General features: G+C 35.1%; 4 protein-coding genes across 8 annotated transcripts in view; 2 read left to right on the forward strand and 2 right to left on the reverse strand.

The window, feature by feature from the left end:
- Nucleotides 1-2,155, forward strand: part of LOC107025882 (G-type lectin S-receptor-like serine/threonine-protein kinase At4g27290) — an 11,453-nt gene extending 9,298 nt beyond the window's left edge. For 2 of the 4 annotated variants that reach the window (XM_027918388.1, XM_027918387.1), the window contains 4 exons: nt 516-726; nt 844-1,081; nt 1,160-1,310; nt 1,515-2,155. In XM_027918388.1, coding sequence (XP_027774189.1) covers nt 516-726; nt 844-1,081; nt 1,160-1,310; nt 1,515-1,823 — 909 coding nt within the window. In that variant the 3' untranslated portion in view covers nt 1,824-2,155. Of the gene's footprint in view, nt 1-515; nt 727-843; nt 1,082-1,145; nt 1,311-1,514 lie in introns of all 4 variants that reach the window. The other 2 variants (XR_003579352.1, XM_015226657.2) reach the window with 2 other exon arrangements.
- A 3,005-nt stretch (nt 2,156-5,160) lies between these two features.
- On the forward strand, nt 5,161-6,273 carry LOC107025307. The gene is made up of 2 exons (XM_015226092.1): nt 5,161-5,967; nt 6,259-6,273. The coding sequence occupies exons 1-2, from the start codon at nt 5,161-5,163 to the stop codon at nt 6,271-6,273; spliced, it is 822 nt and encodes a 273-aa protein (XP_015081578.1).
- Nucleotides 6,274-6,434: 161 nt separating this feature from the next.
- Nucleotides 6,435-12,639, reverse strand: LOC107025308 (G-type lectin S-receptor-like serine/threonine-protein kinase At4g27290). The gene is made up of 7 exons (XM_027918390.1): nt 11,347-12,639; nt 10,985-11,128; nt 10,696-10,865; nt 10,070-10,280; nt 7,163-7,400; nt 6,923-7,073; nt 6,435-6,821 (listed from the first exon to the last, which is right to left on the reverse strand). Exons 1-7 carry the CDS (start codon nt 12,617-12,619, stop codon nt 6,522-6,524), a joined length of 2,487 nt encoding a protein of 828 aa, XP_027774191.1. The 5' UTR covers nt 12,620-12,639; the 3' UTR covers nt 6,435-6,521.
- A 3,805-nt stretch (nt 12,640-16,444) lies between these two features.
- On the reverse strand, nt 16,445-20,418 carry LOC107025883 (G-type lectin S-receptor-like serine/threonine-protein kinase At4g27290). Of its 2 annotated transcripts, XM_015226659.2 has the most exons (7): nt 18,860-20,418; nt 18,433-18,582; nt 18,141-18,301; nt 17,857-18,067; nt 17,503-17,740; nt 17,198-17,348; nt 16,445-17,052 (listed from the first exon to the last, which is right to left on the reverse strand). In XM_015226659.2, the coding sequence occupies exons 1-7, from the start codon at nt 20,127-20,129 to the stop codon at nt 16,744-16,746; spliced, it is 2,490 nt and encodes an 829-aa protein (XP_015082145.1). In that variant the 5' UTR covers nt 20,130-20,418; the 3' UTR covers nt 16,445-16,743. The 2 variants fall into 2 exon arrangements, with proteins under 2 accessions (XP_015082145.1, XP_027774190.1); XM_027918389.1 differs by lacking the exons at nt 18,141-18,301; nt 18,433-18,582; nt 18,860-20,418 and having other exon boundaries at nt 17,503-17,773; nt 17,857-17,998.
- Nucleotides 20,419-20,744: the final 326 nt, after the last annotated feature.

Raw genomic sequence — 20,744 nt, forward strand, 5'->3', positions numbered from 1 at the left:
CGGTGATGACTGCCGGCGGCGGTTCTGTGCTTCCATCGACGTATTTGAGAAGGTAATTGGCCTCAAGGGCTGTAAGAACGGTGATTTTCCATGTAGGGTAATTTATGTCTGATAATTTTTCGGGAATCAGGGCATGAAGATGCCTGAGAAGGAGTTTAACGCCAGAAGGAAGTGAATCGAGAGGATCCACATCGGTTGTCATGGCTGCCGCCGCCCAAGAGAAGAGAGGGAACGATCGGTGCCCTATTACGTACATACACCAGTGCTTGCTAGTATGATGAGCAGAATGAGTGTTAAGTTGAGAGCCTTGTTTCAAGACCGATAAATGTTTTATAAAATAAAGGTTTCAAATTCAACGAAAAGGAATATCAGCTGGAAAAGATTACCAACCATGGGATAAGCTGTGAAATAAAATTTGCAAGTAGATGCTGCCTGAACAAGAACTTCATTGCAATAGTAAGGAAAAAATGACGATTCACTCCATCAAATTTCTAACAAGACTGCTACTTTTACAGGGTGTATTAGAAGGTGGACAAGAAGTAGCAGTGAAGCGACTTTCAGAAACATCAGAGCAAGGACTTCACGAGTTCAAGAATGAAGTTAAGTGCATTGCAAAACTTCAGCATCGAAATCTTGTAAAGCTTCTAGGATGCTGCATCCAAGGAGAAGAAAAGATGTTGGTGTATGAGTACTTGCCAAACAAAAGCCTGGAATTATATATATTTGGTTAGTCTTTCACATCTACTGAGTGGCCATTTCTTTCAATGCAATCAATTGTGATTTCACAAAGCTTCGTTTCGTTGTTATAGAAACCTTTAGTAATACGTTGAGAACATTTGACAGATGAAGAAAGGAGAGCATTACTTGATTGGCCTAAGCGCTTCAATATTATCAATGGAATTGCTCGAGGACTGATGTATCTTCATCAAGATTCTAGGCTCAGAATCATCCACAGAGACTTGAAAGCTAGCAACGTCTTACTTGATATTGAAATGAATCCAAAAATATCAGATTTTGGGATGGCTAGAAGTTTCAGGGGAGATGAAACAGGAGCCAATACACGCCGTGTTGTTGGAACATAGTAAGATTTAATATTTGATTATATATGTAGTCATGAACACATGCTGCATTATATAATCCTGTAGTTTCTTTATTGCAGTGGTTACATGTCCCCGGAATATGCAGTCGAGGGGATATTCTCAGTGAAATCAGATGTCTTTAGCTTTGGGGTACTAATACTAGAGATTGTGAGTGGAAAGAAGAATCGACGATTTGTTCATCCAGACCACCACCTCAACCTTCTTGGACATGTAAGTACAGTAACTCCTAACGGTAAAAAGACTCAGAAAAAGTATTTGTTAATGCATTTAAATTTTATGTGTAGGGAGTAAATTACATGTAAATCTCTATTATAAGCGCTTATTATCTAACCTACTACCACAAGTTAAACTACAATGCTAGAGTTAGTGTGTAGAAGTTAAATTCTTTGTTAATGGAGGGATCATTTTGTGCAGGCATGGATGCTTCATAATGAAGAACGGACGTTGGAACTAGTAGTTCCATATCTCGTAGACTCATACTATATATCAGAAGTACTAAGATCAGTCCATGTGGGATTGTTATGTGTTCAACAGAATCCAGAGGACAGGCCAAACATGTCAACTGTGATTATGATGCTGAGCAATGAAGGCATTTTGCCACTGCCTAAACATCCCGGTTTCTTCACTGAAAGGAAAGTTAAAGATATTGATCAATTTTCTTGGAGTACACAAACACCAAGTTCTATAAATGAAGTTACCATCACGCAGTTGAATGCTCGATAGAAGCATGTCCACTGACCAGAGTCAGGATTTTCACCAAGGGTTTCAAAATATGAAAGAAGTAACACACGAAGTCAAGACGATTCAATAAGTACTATATATACATAAACAATTAATTGTAGACTTGTAATTTTTTGGCGAAAAGGGTTTGGATGAAGCCCTTGCATCAACTTGGCTCCATCCTTGTTGATTGTGAGTGTCATCATTTCTCAGGATTGTATTAAAATCCTCCCATTTTTTTCTTTGAGAAATTAGAAAGCAAAATCTGCAGGAAGTGTATTGAATTATGTCTAAATTTTAAGGCCTTAAATTCAATTTAAGAATAGATTGAACTAGCAACAGCTTACTCTTTGCATTCATTATATAAATCTCTCTCAAGCTCTCTAGATCATGCATATATGAGTAGAAATTACTAATGAAATTGGTCAATTGATAAGAAATATTAATTTATCCACTCTACACGCACTGTTGTTACCTTCCACCAACACATGTGTGCTTTGGACTATCTCTTATTCATGAAGACCATCTTCCACAGTTGATACACCAAAAAAGCAGAATCATGAACAATTTTTTTTCACTACATTGCTTCAAAGACTTGAAGAAAAGATTATTACAATTGCAAGCTTGTAATAAACAGTAAAACAGTATCTTTTATCGCGCAGCTAGTATTGTGATAGGGGTCTCAGTCACTATACTCTCTGCAAATTGGCTAGAAGAAATGCACCACTACTAGACGCATATCCTTCAAGGATTCAATTAGTTTGTCATGATTAAACACTCACTGGATATTGATATCCCCATCGAAAAATGCAAGGTATAATGGTGTAAAAAGGACATAAATGAAAGCAAATGAAGACATGGATTAGTGTGTAAAAATTTGTCTCGTACTTTTAATTCTTACTATGATTTCTATTTTGTAAATATAGTGTATATATGATTAATGAGTATTTTGTTATCGATTAAATCAATAATATATAAAATTGAATCGCGAGCTATGAAACTGTCATTTTTTTTTATCGTTTTAAGTTTAACTAGTCTTCAGAACGTGCGTTGCACGTTTATTTTAAACTATTTAATATAAATTTTGTACTACAATCAATAATTTGTAAATGGTACATATATAGTATTGTACATGTTCTACACCAATAATTTTATAATGTCCAAATAAGTAACATCTATTTAATTATTTAAACATAAACTTCTTTATATAAATAGAGAACATATTTAACTTAAAATGAATAAGAAGAGAAACATTATAAAAGAACATTTAAAACAATTATGAAAATAACTTTCAAAAACTGACATATTAACATACTTTAGTAAGAAGATCAGATGAGATTTATAAGTTAATTTTCATTTTTAGGTGACTTTAAATAGGAAAATTTTAGGTGAGGGGAGATGAAAGGAAAAAATAAAAGAGACCTATTAGTTTTCTAATTAATTTTGTAACCTTTAGTCTTCACCTTTAATTCATTGAACAATATCATTAGAAGTCTTTTTGTCTTCTTGATAATAATTGTTTCTAACAATTTAATATTAATTAACCATCAACATAAATAAATTGTAACCGGAAGAATTTGATAAATTTGATATTGCTTAATGTTTAATCCTCCCTTATAGTAATTAAAATTTACTATTTAATATTTAGTTAACAATTATTAGACGATTAATATTTTTATATGATATAGGGACAAAATGTAATCTAATTTTTGCCTAATATTCCTTCCACGTTTAGTATATTATTATTATTATTATATTATTATTATTATGATGCTTATTATATGATATGACGGAGATTAAATTAAATATACATATAGATAATAAATGATAAATATTATTAAATTAGATATTTTAATTAGAAATTAATCTAAGGAAGTACAAAAGTTATTAATATTTTTATTATTAAAATGAGACAATTTAATATTTAAATTAACTAATTAAATGTTATTAATTAAATTTCAATTTAGTACAAGGTCAAAATGGTAATTCAACTTTTCACTTTAGAGTTAAGCATATTTAATATTTAATTAATTAGATATTTTATTACTTTTTAATTTAGTATAGGGGCAAAATAGTAATTCAACTTTACACTTTAGAGCTTCATGCTTATAATAATATATTATATGATGTTGCTACTTTGTCCGTGTATAAGCATTCTCCTCTCTGTTTATTTATTTTTAAATAGGATTCTTTTAAAATACATTTATGATTTGCCAATATTTCCCTCAAATTTCTATCAATTACATTGCATCAAACTCTTAAAAGAATTACATAAATATTGTAATTAGCAAACTATAATCATTGAGTGTAATTAGCTTATATTCTTTCATCTTAAATTTTGTGGATCCAATTTTTTATGTGAGAAAAACTAAGAGGACAAAAACAAAGAGCAGAGAAATGTATATTACGTATTTACAAGATTTTGTTACCCTAATAATTAAATTTAAGGAGGATTCGTGTCTAAAAAAAAAAATTCTTGCTTGAATGTGAGACATATGACATAGATAAAAGTTAAAGACTAAGATTTAATTGATTAAAATAAAATTTTGTTAATATTTTCTAAGAAAAATAATGATACCATAATCTTAAATTTTGTGAATCCAACTTTTTATGTGAGAAAAACAGAGGAAAAGACAAGGAGTAGAGAAATATATACTCCCTCTGTCCACTTTTAATTGTCATGATTTTTTTTAGAGTCAACCTATCAGAACTTTAACTAACATTTTGTATTTACTTTTACTGTGTATTTTTTCATCATATTGATATGCAAGAAATTACAATTTATAGTACTTTTAGTATAGTTTTTGAATATCTAAATTTTATGTTTAAAATATTTATTAATATAATCTAATTTAACGTATTTGTGATATTACCATAAAATAAACTTATTACTGTAATTTTTTTTTACAAGATTTTGCTACCCTAATAATTAAATTTATACTACTCCTAATCATTCAGGAATTAAAAATGGAAAAAACTAATAATTTATTTCCTAATTCTTATTGAATTTGTGTAAATCTTTACCTCCTTTTCCTACTCAATTTTGGAATGCTCTTTATCTCAAGCTTCTATAAATACACCTTAGAATTATTTTTTTCCTCCTATTTCCATGCATACAATGGCTTCTTCTACTTCTCCGCTGCCTTCTGAAATAATATTTGAAATATTAACTCGAACATCTTTTAAAACACTAGATGCATGCAAGGCCGTTAATAAAGAATGTCATGATATAGTTTTCGAATCGAATTTCATGCCACAATTCTGTCAAAGAACTCAAAATATTTCTGGATATTTTCTCCAAACTCTCTCAAATAACAAGCATGTTACAGAATTTGTATCGATGGATGGGTGTTCGGGGGATAATAAAACCCCGTTCCATCTTCCTATTAACGATAGCACAGCAATGAATTGCGGAGATTTTGACATGAAGATAGTTGCCTCCACAAAACAGGGCATACTCTGTTGTGTTAGAAGAATTGGAAATAGATATAGATATTATATTTGTAAGGCAAGTACTAAACAATGGATAAAACTACCGAATCCTAGAGTACGTTTTGAAACTGTTAAAGTTGCCGTCATTGTGTTGAAATCGAATCCCCTGCATTTCAAGATCATAAGGTTGTCATCACCTCGAACTTGTTATCATCATTATAGAGTATTAGGAAAGGATTACTATCGTCGTGAAGTTTTTGATTCAGAGAATTGGAAGTGGAAGCAAGAAAAGGATTTGTTAGTCCCTGAATTATTGTGCTTTGACATGTTTGCTCCAGCAGTTCATGCAACTGGTTTGGTTTATTTCAAACTACGCGATGATCAAGTAATGGCTCTAGATTATAATGGGGAAGAGGCTTTCCCTAGATTTTCACTTCCAAATCAAGCTTTTGATTATGAAGATTATCGATATAACCAACTCGTGGAGTATAATGGGAAGCTTGGGTTTACCTGTTTATCACCACGAGGGATAGGAGTTTGGGTTTTCGAGAATGAGAATTGTGTTTGGGAGTTGAAAAAGGAAGTAGGCATTGAAAGTATAAAGGAGGTGACAAATTTTCCAAGTCCTTCTGGGATTTATAATGCAGACATTGCTTTGATGAAGGATTACTATAAAGTTTACTTTTACAAGCTGCAAGACAAGAGCTTTAACGAGGTGAAACTGAATAAATGTCGTCATGTACAAGAAGTTTTCCCTTTTCGATCAGATTTAGAGCCAGTTGATCTGAGATTACGACAAACCAACAACACTTTTTCATCGAACAAACTCCTCTATCGTCTCTTTTTTATTTTCTCAAGTAGCTTGTTTGCTTTTTTTTTACTTATTCGCATGTTGTCTTACCATGGATGACCTGCAGATTCTGTCAAAATTTATGTTGTCTTGTATTTTTTATAGTAAAATTTTCTATTTACTAACTTTTTGCTGGATTCCTATTGCTTTTCTTAGTCCGCTTTATTTTAGAGGTTTCTTATTTTTCGGTCTCCAAACAAATGCTATGCAAAAACCTAAAACTTAGCTAGTGATAGATCTCCAGTAACATCGCTTGCAACGCATTAAGAAATGCTAAAAGGTGTAAATGTATGTCATTCGAAAAAAAGAAGATGTTATGTGTGGATAAAATTTCGAATATATATTCTGAGAGGAAGGGTTAACTATAATTTGTTAGAATGCATTTAGTTTCAAACAAGTGAACTAGTGTTCTCTGTTTTTCATCTAATTTCTAACGGGGTGTCATCCGTTGTACTATGTGCAAATTGGGTAGAAAGTAATTCAGTATCTGATGCATCTCCTTCCATGTAAAAAGCTGGTAGTTTAGCCTGAGGCAGTGTACCTTCATTGTTTAACATTAGAACCACGGAAGACATACTTGGACGATCATCTGGACGTTCTTGGACACATAATAGACCAACACCGATTGATCGTACCACTTCTTGAGGTGTAGAACAAGAATCACCAACATGTTCATCAAGTAGTTCTATTGACCTACCTTCGTTGTTGAGTTCCCATGCCTGTAGATTTTACAAACTTATTAGCATCAATAGCCTTACAAGATACTTGTTAGTTGCTAACACCAATGGATAAATAAGAAAAATACATAAAAAAATCTTACATGTCCGATTAGACTATGGTTAAGGTTTGAAGGAGAGTATCGTCTATTACTTTTTCCACTCACAATTTCCAGTACTAAGATACCAAAGCTATAAACATCTGATTTTACGGAGTATAGCCCATATAGCGCATATTCTGGTGAAAGGTATCCGCTGCAGAAAATGTACACAAAATATAGTTACTAATGCTGGAAAACATAACTATCTCAAGCATTTCCAACTACCCAGTAATAGATTCTTACTATGTTCCAATAACTCGGTTTGTCATGGCTTCATTATCATCCTCTTCATAACATCTCGCTATACCAAAGTCTGATATCTTTGCATTCATATCATTGTCTAGCAAGATGTTATTAGCTTTCAGGTCTCTATGAATTATCCTCAGTTGAGAATCTTGATGCAGATATAAGAGTCCCCGAGCAATCCCATTGATAATGTGAAATCGCTCAGGCCAGTCTAATATCCTGTTTTGTCTGCCACCTGCCAAGTTTTATTGGTTCATTAAGCTATAGATAGAAAGTAGTTCTAAAACATCAAACTATATCAGTCCATTTCCTCATTGAATGTAAAGATCAATTTGGGCTACTGTATACATTATTATTAAGCTCTAATATAGCTGAGATCTTAGTTCCCTCTGTTGGGAATTAAACACACAACACACACAAATAATCTAGAGAAAAGAGAAACGGAACACAAACGGGACACACAAGAATTTAACGTGGTTCGGTTTCCCTACTCCACGACTGTAACAGGAGGATTTTTATTTCACTTGTGCTACTTTAGAATTACAAATACAAGGATCATATTTATAGGAAAACCAAATAGTTAACCTAGGGTTTCAGTAATGGGTCGGGCCGGCTCACAAGCCTCCACAAAGCCCAACAATCTCCCACTTGGAGGCTTGAAGAATTTCAACTGTCATCCACTTAGAACACTTGTATGTCTAGTAATCTTTTTCAACTCTCTCCTGCTACAGCGGCCTTCTCATCAGTCAACTGAAAGGCCCGTTGAAGCTCCCCGAAGCTTCAACACATCAGTCACGGCTGAAACTGCCCTTGACTCGTCCTCGGTCCCTACCGGCTCCCACTTGAGACACGAACTGCCGGATCCTAGAACTCCCTGAGAACAAACACTCTCCATACTCAGCAAGAAATTTTCTGGAGACGTATCAACAGCTGGAATACTGGTTCTCTTGACCCACTGTCTTCTAGGAGCCTTGGCTGAAGCACGGCCGGTGCTCCCACTGCCACAAACGCCTCTGACTGGTCTTCCTGAACCTTTCCTTGCTCGTTCATCCTGAATCTGACCTGTGGCTCTGGGTTTCTTTCTTGCAAAGACAACCTTCTTCTGCCCACGAGATTCTGTGAACCGGACTTTGTTTTTCTTCTGAACTGGGACGGTCACTCCCTCAGACGGTAATCCGACAATATACAACGATCCTCTTTTTGTTCCACGAGCCATGACAAGATTGCCCCTCACGACCTTCCACTGCCCATTTCCGAACTTCACATGATGTCCCTGTTCATCCAACTGCCTAACAGAAATCAAACTTTTCGTCAAGCTTGGAACAACTCTGACATCCTTCAAGGTCCAGAAACCGACTGGCGTCTTCAGCACCATGTCACCCATGCCCGTAACATCAAGAGCTCTATCGTCTGCAAGCCTTACCTTTCCAAAGTCTCCAATAACCAGATTCTGCAATGCTTCACTGCTGTGGGTAGCGTGAAAAGAAGCACCAGAATCCATGACCCAGGAATCCACATTGCTCTCCGCGCAACAGATAAACAAATCCTCGTTGACGCTGTCTTCTGCAATGTTGACTTGTTTGTCTTTCTGGCATTGATTCCTGAAATGCCCCACCTCCTTGCAGTTCCAACATGTTACACCTGAGCCATCCCGAGCCTTTGACTGACTCCTTCTTCGGTTCCTGCTCCCACTACCTCTGTTATTTCCTCTGCCTCTGACGACGTTTAGCATATCACCTGATGATTCTCCAGAACTCCTTCTTCTGACATCCTCGCCAAGAACGAGATCACGAATCTTCTCAAAGGTGAATCCATTAGGTCCCACTGAACTGGCAACTGCTGTAACCGTTCCGGACCAACTGTCAGGCAATGATGATAACAGTAGTAAAGCTTGAACTTCATCATCGAACTTAATGCCAACTGACAAAAGTCTGGCTAAGATCGAATTCAATGAGTTGATGTGCTCGGTAACTGAACTGCCTTCCTTCATCTTTGTGTTCACCAACTCTCTAATCAGAAAAATTTTGTTTGCTGCAGATGGCTTCTCGTACATGTTAGACAAGGCTTCCAAGATGCCTTTCGCTGTCTTCTCCTTAAGAATGTTGAACGCAACATTCTTGGTCAACGAGAGTCGGATAACTGACATAGCTTTCCGATCCAAAACTGCCCACTCTGCATCAGACAATTTTCCTTGCTTGTCACCCAACACTACGTCCAAATCTTTCTGAACCAGCAAATCTTCAATCTGCATCTTCCACCAACTGAAATCTGTACCATCGAACTTCTCAATTCGGAACTTCCCATCTTCTGTCATCTCAAAGGACTAAATGAGATACTCGGTACAACTAATTTCAGATCTTGGTAATTTCGTCAGAAATATTGCACCACAAAAAAAATCGCACACACCTTCGGCAATTCCCTTAACGGCGTCTTGCACGGCTGTAGCTTGCGAACGGCGGCGGCACACTCCTTCCTGCACACAGTTCTTCACACAAGAACCCTAGGTGACAATTTCTCACAATTTGTGTTACAGTGTTGTTGAAACCTCGCTCTGATACCAATTGTTGGGAATTAAACACACAACACACACAAATAATCTAGAGAAAAGAGAAACGGAACACAAACGGGACACACAAGAATTTAACGTGGTTCGGTTTCCCTACTCCACGACTGTAACAGGAGGATTTTTATTTCACTTGTGCTACTTTAGAATTACAAATACAAGGATCATATTTATAGGAAAACCAAATAGTTAACCTAGGGTTTCAGTAATGGGTCGGGCCGGCTCACAAGCCTCCACAAAGCCCAACACCCTCCTTACATGTTTTTTTCTTATTTGACGTGGGATTCGAAACTGGGAGAAGATAATTCAGTATACAGAGTATTTGTAAGGGAATTTATTACCAAATATAAATGAATCAAGACTTCCGTTTGGCAAATACTCATAGATCAACATTTTTTCTTCTCCTTCAATGCAGCATCCAAGAATCTTCACAAGATTTCTGTGCTGAAGTTTGGCAATATATACCACTTCGTTCTTGAACTCATCTTCTCCTTGTGTGGATGTTTTAGACAGCCGCTTGACAGCTATTTCTCGTCCTTTTTCAAGTATTCCCTAAACATCAAAGTTAAATATTTTAGATATTGTACAACAACGACTACATAGTAATTCCATAAGTGGGATCTGGGGAGGGTGGTAACTGGTGTGTACACAGCGTTACCCGTATCTTTTGAAGGTAGAGACATTGTTTCCGATATATTTTATATCTTTTTTCTCAAAAAAAGATATAAATATCTAACTTGAAAGAATAAGGTACAAAGTAAGCTATGCTTCCCACTAAAAAGGACTGGAGAAATTATGAGAATCAGTTATGTATAGTTTAGGTCAAAAAACACTCCAGCATATACTTAATTCATTACATTTCACCTTCTAAAGATGAAGGCTTTGCTCTGGAGGACCAGGAAGCTTCTGTTAGTCATAAGCTGGTATATTTTTTGTACAAAATTGCCCATGAAACAAGTGCGTTTACCTTATAAACAGGACCAAAGCCCCCCTCTCCAATCTTTCTGTTTACTGAAAAGTTATCAGTAGCCTTAGTTATGGTAGATAAGTCAAACAGTGGTATCTCAAATTCTTCAGTGCAACTACCACTGTTGTAATCCTGCTTGATATTTCCGCTGTATCTTGATTTTTCTGCAGCTAAAAGGAAATTGAGTGAATTATGTTAAAGCAGCAAAAACCGTCTTCACTTCTAATTGAATTTCATTTCCTGTATTTTGCTCAATGATCAGGCAAAAAAAGTGACCTATCCAGCTTACCTTTCGTTTTACGCTTTATAGCCTTCTTCCTTCTCCTGTGGCATATCAGCAATATGCTAAGGAAAACCAGAACTAAACCAACGGATAATGGAAGAATCCAGTATAGTCCTGTTCCTTTTTCACCATCTGACTTCTTCAGACTATCTGCAAGGTCCATTCCAACAAAGTAATCAATAAATTTGACTGTCTCTACGTTGATACAGATGCAATAACTCATAATGCTGATAGATTTAGCTTTAAAATTCAACACCTCAATCTAAGTAGTAACCTTTTATTCTACTAAAGTTTTAGTTCTTAGCTATACATATATATTCAAGTTACAAATCACAAATCATTGTTAACTGTTTCAGTAATAAAGATACCTAATTCAGAGGCAGCTATTCTTATATAGATATCTTGTCCCTCTTTAGATAGCTGTCGAATGTCAAGCAGATCACTGAACCACAATAAGCACCCACTTCCTCCATTGCGTATGTCAATATTTGAGTAAGCCATACAAGAGCAATTTCTAGAGCATATAGTCTTGCATTCTTCTAGTGTCATAGTCAAGTTGGACAAGGAATTTTGCGTGTCTGGCAATTTCATATGCGAATACTTTAAAAATATGTCTCCCTGGAGGCAGTTTAGTTCAATCCTCCTAACACAGCCACTTGACCAGTCTGCCTTTTGCCAATCTTCAATATGTTTTGGCACAAATTTGTCTAAGCATCCACATACAGGAGAATTTTGACTGTTGCAGCTACCATATGCGCCACACAGTTTGTAAACGTCGCAGTTGTCTGTTGGTATTGAGAGGTAAGGGATCCAATTCTGTCCACGGTCACCCCAAGTCCAACGCTGTAATGCACCATTCGGATTTAGTGTCAACCTTGTGATAACCGAAGAGGTGAAATTAAATCCAAAATACACCTCTGTGTTACTTGAGAATATCCCAAATGTATACAAAGGACTGTCTCTTGAGCTTATTGCCCCACTAAAATGAAGACCATTCCACGGTCCAGACCGATACACAACATCTGAACCCTTCTTCAGGATGTTCTGTGGATATCCAGAAGGATCACAATGATATGTATAATCACCAGGAGCTGGATCCTCCTCGCTCTTCCACGATGACAAGTACACCTCTCGGCCAGTTACAAAGTTCCAACCGAGCTTCATGCCTGGTAATAGTGTATCAGTCGGGTGATCAAAACTCTGCCAAAGGAAATTATCATCACTAGCTTGTTTCACAACAAGATTCCCCGAATCCAGCAATTGTGCAACGGGATTCTGCACAGATCTAGAGGTATTAGTTGACCACACAACATTATCAGCACCATTGACAAGGACAAGAATTCCTGGCTCAATGACTTTCAAGATACCTGATTCACCGGTCAAAGGAGCTTCTCTGTTAGCTACCCACACCACTGTTCTAACAGATATGTTCTTGTACCATACACCAACATAGCGATTCTCCGAATCACCTGGACTAAAGAACCCCATTTCAAAGCTTCCACTATGTGAAGCAATTTTATCACCATCTTTGAGAAACTGAGTCGTCGTTATAGTACTATCTGTAGCACCAAAAGTTTGATGGATAGAACAAAAGTACAATAACAATAACAAGTAAAAATCATTCCTTTGTAATGCATTCATGCTATGAGATCTAATTAATATTTCTTCTGTTTGTTCTTCCACATTGAAGATCAGAAAGATCAACAAATAATTGAAACATGTATCTCCATATAGATTTATGTAGTTAATGACCTGACTATAGGACACAATGATATGGAGTTTAATGTAGTTTAATTAAAGTTTCAAACTTTGAAGTTGTTTTAATAACAAGTTGAACATTTGAACTACGTCGAAAGTAGTAGTATTATATGCTGGAGGCACCTATATATATAAATTAATATAACAGCACGTGAATGTCTGATCAACGTTCATGTGAACAACATAGTAACTAGAGTCAATATTAATTAAAGGCTTAACCTTAAACTTGCCACGAAATTTCAGCTAGACACCTTAACTGTACGATGTTTATTTTAGACACCTCATGTATGATATTGCTGTGTCATTTTGATACCATTTTTCCGATCGATAAAAATATATAAGGTATGCGTATTACACTAGCGAATGACGTGTAAAGTGACAAATTAAATGACGACATTTATCATGTGTCAAAAAGTCAACCTAATAAATTTTAAATAAAAATAAAAAATAACCAATAAATTAATGACATGTGAATTTTTGTTCAAATAACTTCTTTAAAAAATTAAGCCAATATCCCAACAGCCTTCTTCTCCAAACACCCCACCCATTTTGCACAAATATTTGTACACACCTCGTCCCCCCACCCCCACCCCACCCCAAAACTCCAAAGGTGATTTTCTTCTGCAAAAATATATGAACATATTAAAGAAAAAAGGAATTATTTCTATGTAAATATTTAATTCTTTTGGAAAAAAATCTCATGACTAATTTACTAAGTAAATCTTAAAATAGGTATATTTCTAAATTTCTAAAACAATTTTCATCATTTTTCAGTTGCTTATGGTAACTATTTTGATTCACCATAGTTGGATGTTTGAATTTCAAAAATGGTGACTGAAGGTGGGAAAGAAGAAGAAAAAAAATTTAAAAGTCAACTAAATATGTTTTTCACGCGCAGTCAACGAGTGTATTACATTCGCTAAGCCATGTAAGCAAAAAGTGCTAAAATGACTGAAGAATTTCCTACATGAAGTGTCTAATATGAACACTGACCTGTTAAGGTGTCTAAGTGAAACTTTATGTCAAGTTTAAGGGACTATCGATGGGTTAAACCTTAATTAAAATATCTATAAGACGTTAACATACATTATCAGATGAAGCGATATTAATTCGAGAGCAGGGCGTAGCTAGGTAGGATCGAGGGGTTCATCCGAATGCCCTTAGGCGTTAGGCGAAAAATTACAATATTTACACATGATTAGAATTGATATGTTTATATAGTAAATGTTGAATCCCTTTTGAACACCGCGACCTCTAGGCACAAGTTAGATTACTAGGAGCAAAAATTAAAAATAAATCTATTTGGTGGACAAACTATACACTTAAATGCAATTCTAATGGTATATTTCCTAATAATTGCTATTCTACATGTGTAATTTGCTTTACACTGTTAGTGTAATTTATATTATCTAACCCCATTTCTTTGAATTGATTTAGTTGAAAAAAATCAGAGAATACTATTAATGGTTTTTGTTGAGCTTTTAAAAATAAGACCAAGTGTATCTACTTAGCTTTGAAGTTTTAGGTTGAATCTATCCAATGAAAATTGTTGAAATTAGCATTAAAAATTTGAATATCAAACTTGGAGTTCTTTAAACCAATTTTAAAGTGAAAAACATGTTGGCAAATTTTTTACATAATTGTCCAGTTTTTCTTTTCTTTTTTATATCCTGACAACGTGTCAGAATTTGTTACAAGACAAGTTCTGTTAACTTTGAAATTTGAATTTGCTAAGTTATGCTAATTGCAATTTTTTGCAAAACGTTTTAAAATAAGGTCAATTTGCACGAGACACGAAAAAATTCTATTTGTGCATATCTCCAATTATACCATTTGATGGCTTCACCAAGATTAATATTCCATGAACACTAGTTGAGGTTAGGTATATGATTGGAACCTCAAGTGGCCTAATAAAAGTACTCATTAAAAATCATGAAGGCATTACTAAGGGAAAGTGTCTATTTATTCTTGTTGCTGTGTCTGTATTTGATTCATCAAAGCTTTGGTGCTACAGATACAATAACTACAACTCATTTTCTAAAAGATGGTGATTATAATTTTACTTCACCTAGTGGAATATTTGAAATGGGGTTCTTCAGTCCAGGTAATTCGAAAAATCGTTATGTGGGTATCTGGTATAAGAATGTATCTGATAGAACTGTGGTGTGGGTTGCCAATGAGGAGTGGATCAGGTGTTTTGAAAATAATGAAGTCTCGACTTGTCCTTGTTGATGGAACTAACAATGTTGTGTGGTCAACTAGTACGTCTAAAAAAAATCACTTTTTTTCTTTTCTTGTTGCTCCTCAATTTATTTTGATAGATTGCCTAAAGATAGCAAAGGAATTTAAGGTTGCAGGCACTCTGAATAAAGCATACTGTAGTTTTGTGCCTATACTAACTATGATACTATCTACTGCCAACTCGTACCATACATAGACCGTAACTAACAAATTATAGTAGATTGGGAAGCTACTTTTTTGAGTGAAGTTGGTCTGAATTCATAAGCCAAATTATGACTAGTTAGACCCAAGTCACTTTTTTCGGAGCTAGTTGATAAGCATTTTTTAGTTTTTTCTATAGAAGAAGCATTTTATATGACTTGCAAAGGCTACCAACAACTTTTCAATTGACAGACAGATTGGAGAGGGGGGGCTTTGGACCTGTTTACAAGGTATACACACTTAACACCTGGTTCTTCAGAGTTAAGCTTCATCTAAAATGAATGATGATGGATGAAAATGAACACAACAACAACGTGAAAGTAGGAAATTCAATTAACTGAGTTATCATGATTTTCTACGTGTTTGGTGAGTTAGATAAGCGAAACTAGATATATTTTTAATTAATTAAGAAAAAATCTAATGTGGTTACTCAATGTGTGAATTTGAAGACATGTCTATTGAACAAAATTTAGTTCATGAAGTTGGCTTCTTTGTTGAAGCAACACTTAGAGAAGAAAAATAAAAAATGGAACGTCATTGGCCATTTTTTTTTTAATATATGTTAAATAACATATTATCAATACAAATAAAATAAAACTTTGCTCAATTAAGAAATTAATGGATAACGACAATAGAAAAAGACACACATGTCTATAGAGTCCACCATCCTATCACACTTTTCCTTTTTCTTTTTGTCTCAACTTATTTTAAAATATTATCTGGTATTTTTTTCAAAAAAGGAATATAATTAACAAGGAAGTTTTGTAGCTAGTTGTTTATTTTTTATTTTAAAAAAATTATGTGTTTTCTTTATGGATATCAAATTATTTATTGTACTTGTATTTCTTTTAGGACGTGAGACTAACGTCACCATGACAAACAAAATTAGATTCACACAAATTTATTGTCCTTGCTAGATTTTCCTACGAGTTGTTAATTTTGTCTTTACTTTGAATTTTTATTTCATTCTTACATTTGACGTTAGCAAATTGTTTTTATTATAGTTGCTAGTAGAGCGTACAAGTAGACAGACGTGTCAAATTTTCTAATTCAGAAAGTCTAGATATACCCCTTAACTTTTGAATATGACCTAAAATATCTCAATCAAGTTGACGCTCTTTTTTGGGTCAAGGGATAAAAATCAAGACCTTTCTACTAAAGATAGTGTAATTTTAGATGAAAAGGCCTAATGAAAGCAAAAAGTGATCAAATGTAGGGATGAGGAACAAAGTAGTGAAATTTGAACTCGAAACCTAACGTAAAATGTAGACAAACATATTACTACAAAAGAATACAAATGGGATCACACTGTGTATGTTGTTACAATACAAAATTTTCTAACTAAATAAAATAGAAAAGAGGAGATGATTTTAATACAATTCTAAGAAATGATGAAAGATGGAACCAACTATGACATTCTTCTGGTTGATTTCTAAGATGGTTACTTAAGTAATAGTTGTCATCTCAATAAATCACACTTCAATGTTCGTTTAACAAAGAAGGTGATTTTCTGAGAATGTAACTATTAGTTGAGTGATCATTTGAGAAATCACTCGACATTCTTCTTATCGAGCATCCAACAATGTGATGGTAACTTCATTTATAGAACTTGGTGTTTGTGTACTCCAAGAAAATTGATCAACTTCACCAATTTTCCTTTCAGTAAAGAAGCCAGGATGTTTAGCTGAGGGCAAAATGCCTTCATTGGTCAGCATCATAATCACAGTTGACATACTTGGCCTGTCCTCTGGATTTTGTTGAACACATAATAAACCTACATGGATTGATCTTTGTACTTCTGATATATTACATGTGTCCGCCAGTTTTGGATCGACAAGTTCTAACGATCTTCCTTCTTTATGTAGCATATATGTCTGCATATAATGATCCATCAGTTAACAAACGATTTAAGTTATATACACTGACAGTGTCAATAGTTTATATACTACTCTTGAACTCATTAACAGATACTTTTGAGTCAAGTCCTTTTACACATATGAGTTAGGACACAGTACTTACATGTCCAAGAAGGTTGAGGTGGTGGTCTGGATGAACGAATCGTCTGTTCTTCTTTCCGCTCACAATCTCTAGTACTAATACTCCAAAGCTAAAGACATCTGATTTCACTGAGAATATCCCATCGACTGCATATTCTGGAGACATGTAACCACTGCAATAAAGAAATGACAGGATTATATATTTAGAGATAGCAACGGAGTGAGGTGGGTTTAATCTTATATGGGGCAGAGGAGATTCTACTCGGGACAAAGCAAGTTAAAACTATTTTTATGAATGTGTGAATGTGCATAACTATTAAATCTTACTATGTTCCAACAACACGACGTGTATTGGCTCCTGTCTCATCTCCTCCAAAACTTCTAGCCATCCCAAAATCTGATATCTTTGGGTTCATATCAGTATCAAGTAAGACATTGCTAGCTTTCAAGTCTCTGTGGATGATTCTGAGCCTCGAATCTTGATGCAGGTACATCAGTCCACGAGCAATTCCATTGATAATGTTGAAGCGCTTTGGCCAATCAAGTAATGTACTCCTTTCTTCATCTGCCAAATGTTTTCAACTTATTATGATTTCTCCTAAACATGAAACTAAGCTCAGTGAAATCACATCAGAAGTTCACTTGAAAGAAATGGCTACACAATGGATGTGAAAGACTAACCAAATATATATATGTCAAGGCTCTTGTTCCGCAAGTATTCGTAGACCAACATCTTTTCTTCTCCTTGAACGCAGCATCCCAGAAGCTTTACAAGATTTCGATGCTGAAGTTTAGCAATGCAGTTAACTTCATTCTTGAACTCGTGAATTCCTTGCTTTGATGTTTCTGATAGCCGCTTCACTGCTACTTCTTGCCCCCCTTCTAACACGCCCTGTAAAAGTAGAACTTACTTTCATTTCAACCAAAAAAGTTATATCGATTTAAGGTTTCAATGTGCTTTCTACCTTGTAAACTTGTCCAAAGCCACCCTCTCCAATCTTGTTCGCAATTGAAAAATTGTCAGTAGCATTGATTAATGTAAGGAAATCAAGAAGTGGTAGCTCAAAATCTTCATGGTGACTTTGATTACTGTTATCATTCTTGTTGTTGTGACCACTATATCTCCCTGCAATTTGAACAACCAAGTAGACTTTGTTCAAACGACGAGCTTGAAAAGAAGTACTAGGGGTACATAGAACTAACAACCATTAGCTACTTCCGGCTTTTCAACAGATAAAACCTGTTATGTTCACTTACCCCTTGTCGTAACCACTGGATCCTCTCTCCTTCTCCGTTTATAAAGAATCAGGCCAACACCTACACCTAGAAGAATCAACGCAAACAATAGTGGCAAAGCTACTGCAAGTATGACAGACTTCTCTCCCTTTGAACTTGATCCAGCAGAACCTGCAACGTTTTCCATCCAAAAGTTTCTTTAGGTAGTTGTGTGAATTAGAATCTCCGATAAACTTTTTAAATCCTGTACAAATTATTCTATTAGAGAACAAGATGGTCTTATAAGTCTTATTCTACACAAAAGGGTCCATCGCTTGAGGATGTTTATTCCTTGTAAATGCATTACTCTTCGTTCGTCAGTCAGCCTTACAGAATTGAACTATTCGATACATCATTCTTGATAACAAGCATTGTATAATAAAGAAAACCTCAGTAAATTGCATATTACCTATTTCTGAAGCAGACATCCTAATGTAGATATTCTGTCCTGATTGAGATAGCTGTCTGATGTCAATCAACTCGTCAATCCATATCAAGCACCCACTTCCTCCATTGCGTATATCCAGATTAGTATAACCCATACACGAACAATTTCTCAAGCAAAACGCCCTGCATTCATCTAAACTCATGGTCTCATTGAACCAAGAAGTTCGCGTATCAGGCAGTTTAACACCAGAATACATAATAAATCCATCTCCAGTACAATTCAATGGGGTTTTCCGGACACAACCACTGGTCCAATCAGCCCTATTCCAATCATCCTGATGCTTTGGCTCGAATTTATCTAAACAATGACACAAAGGATCACTCAAAATGTTACAAGTCCCATAGGCACCACATAATTTGTAAGTGTCACAGTCATCTGCATCAGCAGAATGGTAATTAACCCAACCTTGAGTCTTCGTGATCCAAATCAAACGCATGGTGTTCCCATTAGGCTTTACTACTAGAGCTGAAACAACGGATTTGTTCACAAGTTCATATTTATAATAAATCTCCTTATTGTTCATAACCAAACCAAATGAAGTGATTGAATTGTTCACCATATTAGGTGCACCACTCCACCTTAAACCATTCCATGGCCCTGCTCTATAAATCACATCAGCTCCTTTTCGCATAACGTCTTGTGGATAACCCGTTGGATCACAATGATAAGTATAATCCCCTGGAGCAGGATCATCACTGCTTTTCCATGAACTAAGATACCTCTCAAATCCAGTAACTAAATCCCTTCCAAGTTTCATATTCGCAATTAATGTATCAGTAGGGTAATCAAAACTCTGCCAGAGGAAATTCTCTGGATTCAAATCATTAGCATCCCTCAACACAAAATTCCCTGTGTCCAGCAACTGCGCAACGGGGTTTTGCACGGATTTCGATGAATTTGTAGACCAAATTGTTGAATTTGTAACATCACGAAGAGCAACACTGCCAGATTGAATAACTTTCAAAACCCCGGTTTTGTTAGTAAGTGGAACCAACCTATTAGCAACCCAAACAGGAGTAATAACAGAAATTTTCTTGTACCAAATTCCAACATAACGATTCGTAGAAGTATTTCCAGGACTGAAAAAACCCAACTCAAATGTTCCATCAGAAGAAACAATAGTTTCACCGTCTTTGATAAATTTAGTGGTAGTTATCATATCTCCTTGTCCATTAACTTTTCGAAGAAAAAATAAAATGCAAAGAAGGAAAAAAGGTAGAAATTTCTCCATAGCTACTATCCCTTTTTCATTTCTTGGTTATACAAAACAGGGCAAAAAAAAAATTAAAAAAATTGGTGATAACATGTCAATATGACCAAGACTCCATTTTTGTGACTGAATTACTTGGAAGACAAAGTGGGGTTTGCAAGATTTTGTACAATTTTGAATTTTGACAAAGTTGTCCACTTCTTTAAATTACACTAGGCTAACTCTAGTGTTTGTGGTTATTGGGAGATGGTGATTAGTACATATCCCTCAAAAGAAGGGCACTTGGGTTCTGAATTTTGTGTAAAAAGGTCTATTTTAACAACCAGGACTTATCCATGTTGTTTGGTTTGAACAGAATATTATTCGGCAAAAGATAGATGAGTTTGTTTCTCTTTTAATTAGCGGTTTCAAATTTAAATTTTATAATGATTTTTTTTTTCTGGTAGAGAACTATTTTACCGGGTGAAGCCCTAAGCAGTGTGACTTTCGATTAGTTGAGCTCCATGTGAATATCGGATATTGAGTGGAAAACTAAAAAATTATAATAGAATATTACTCACTCTATCTCAAAGTATGTGACAATGCTTAGAGTACTTTTTTTTTAATTTAATTGTCTGATTTTAATTTGATATGAAA

The sequence above is a fragment of the Solanum pennellii genome, chromosome 7, assembly GCF_001406875.1.
Source record: "Solanum pennellii chromosome 7, SPENNV200".
NCBI lineage: Eukaryota > Viridiplantae > Streptophyta > Magnoliopsida > Solanales > Solanaceae > Solanum > Solanum pennellii.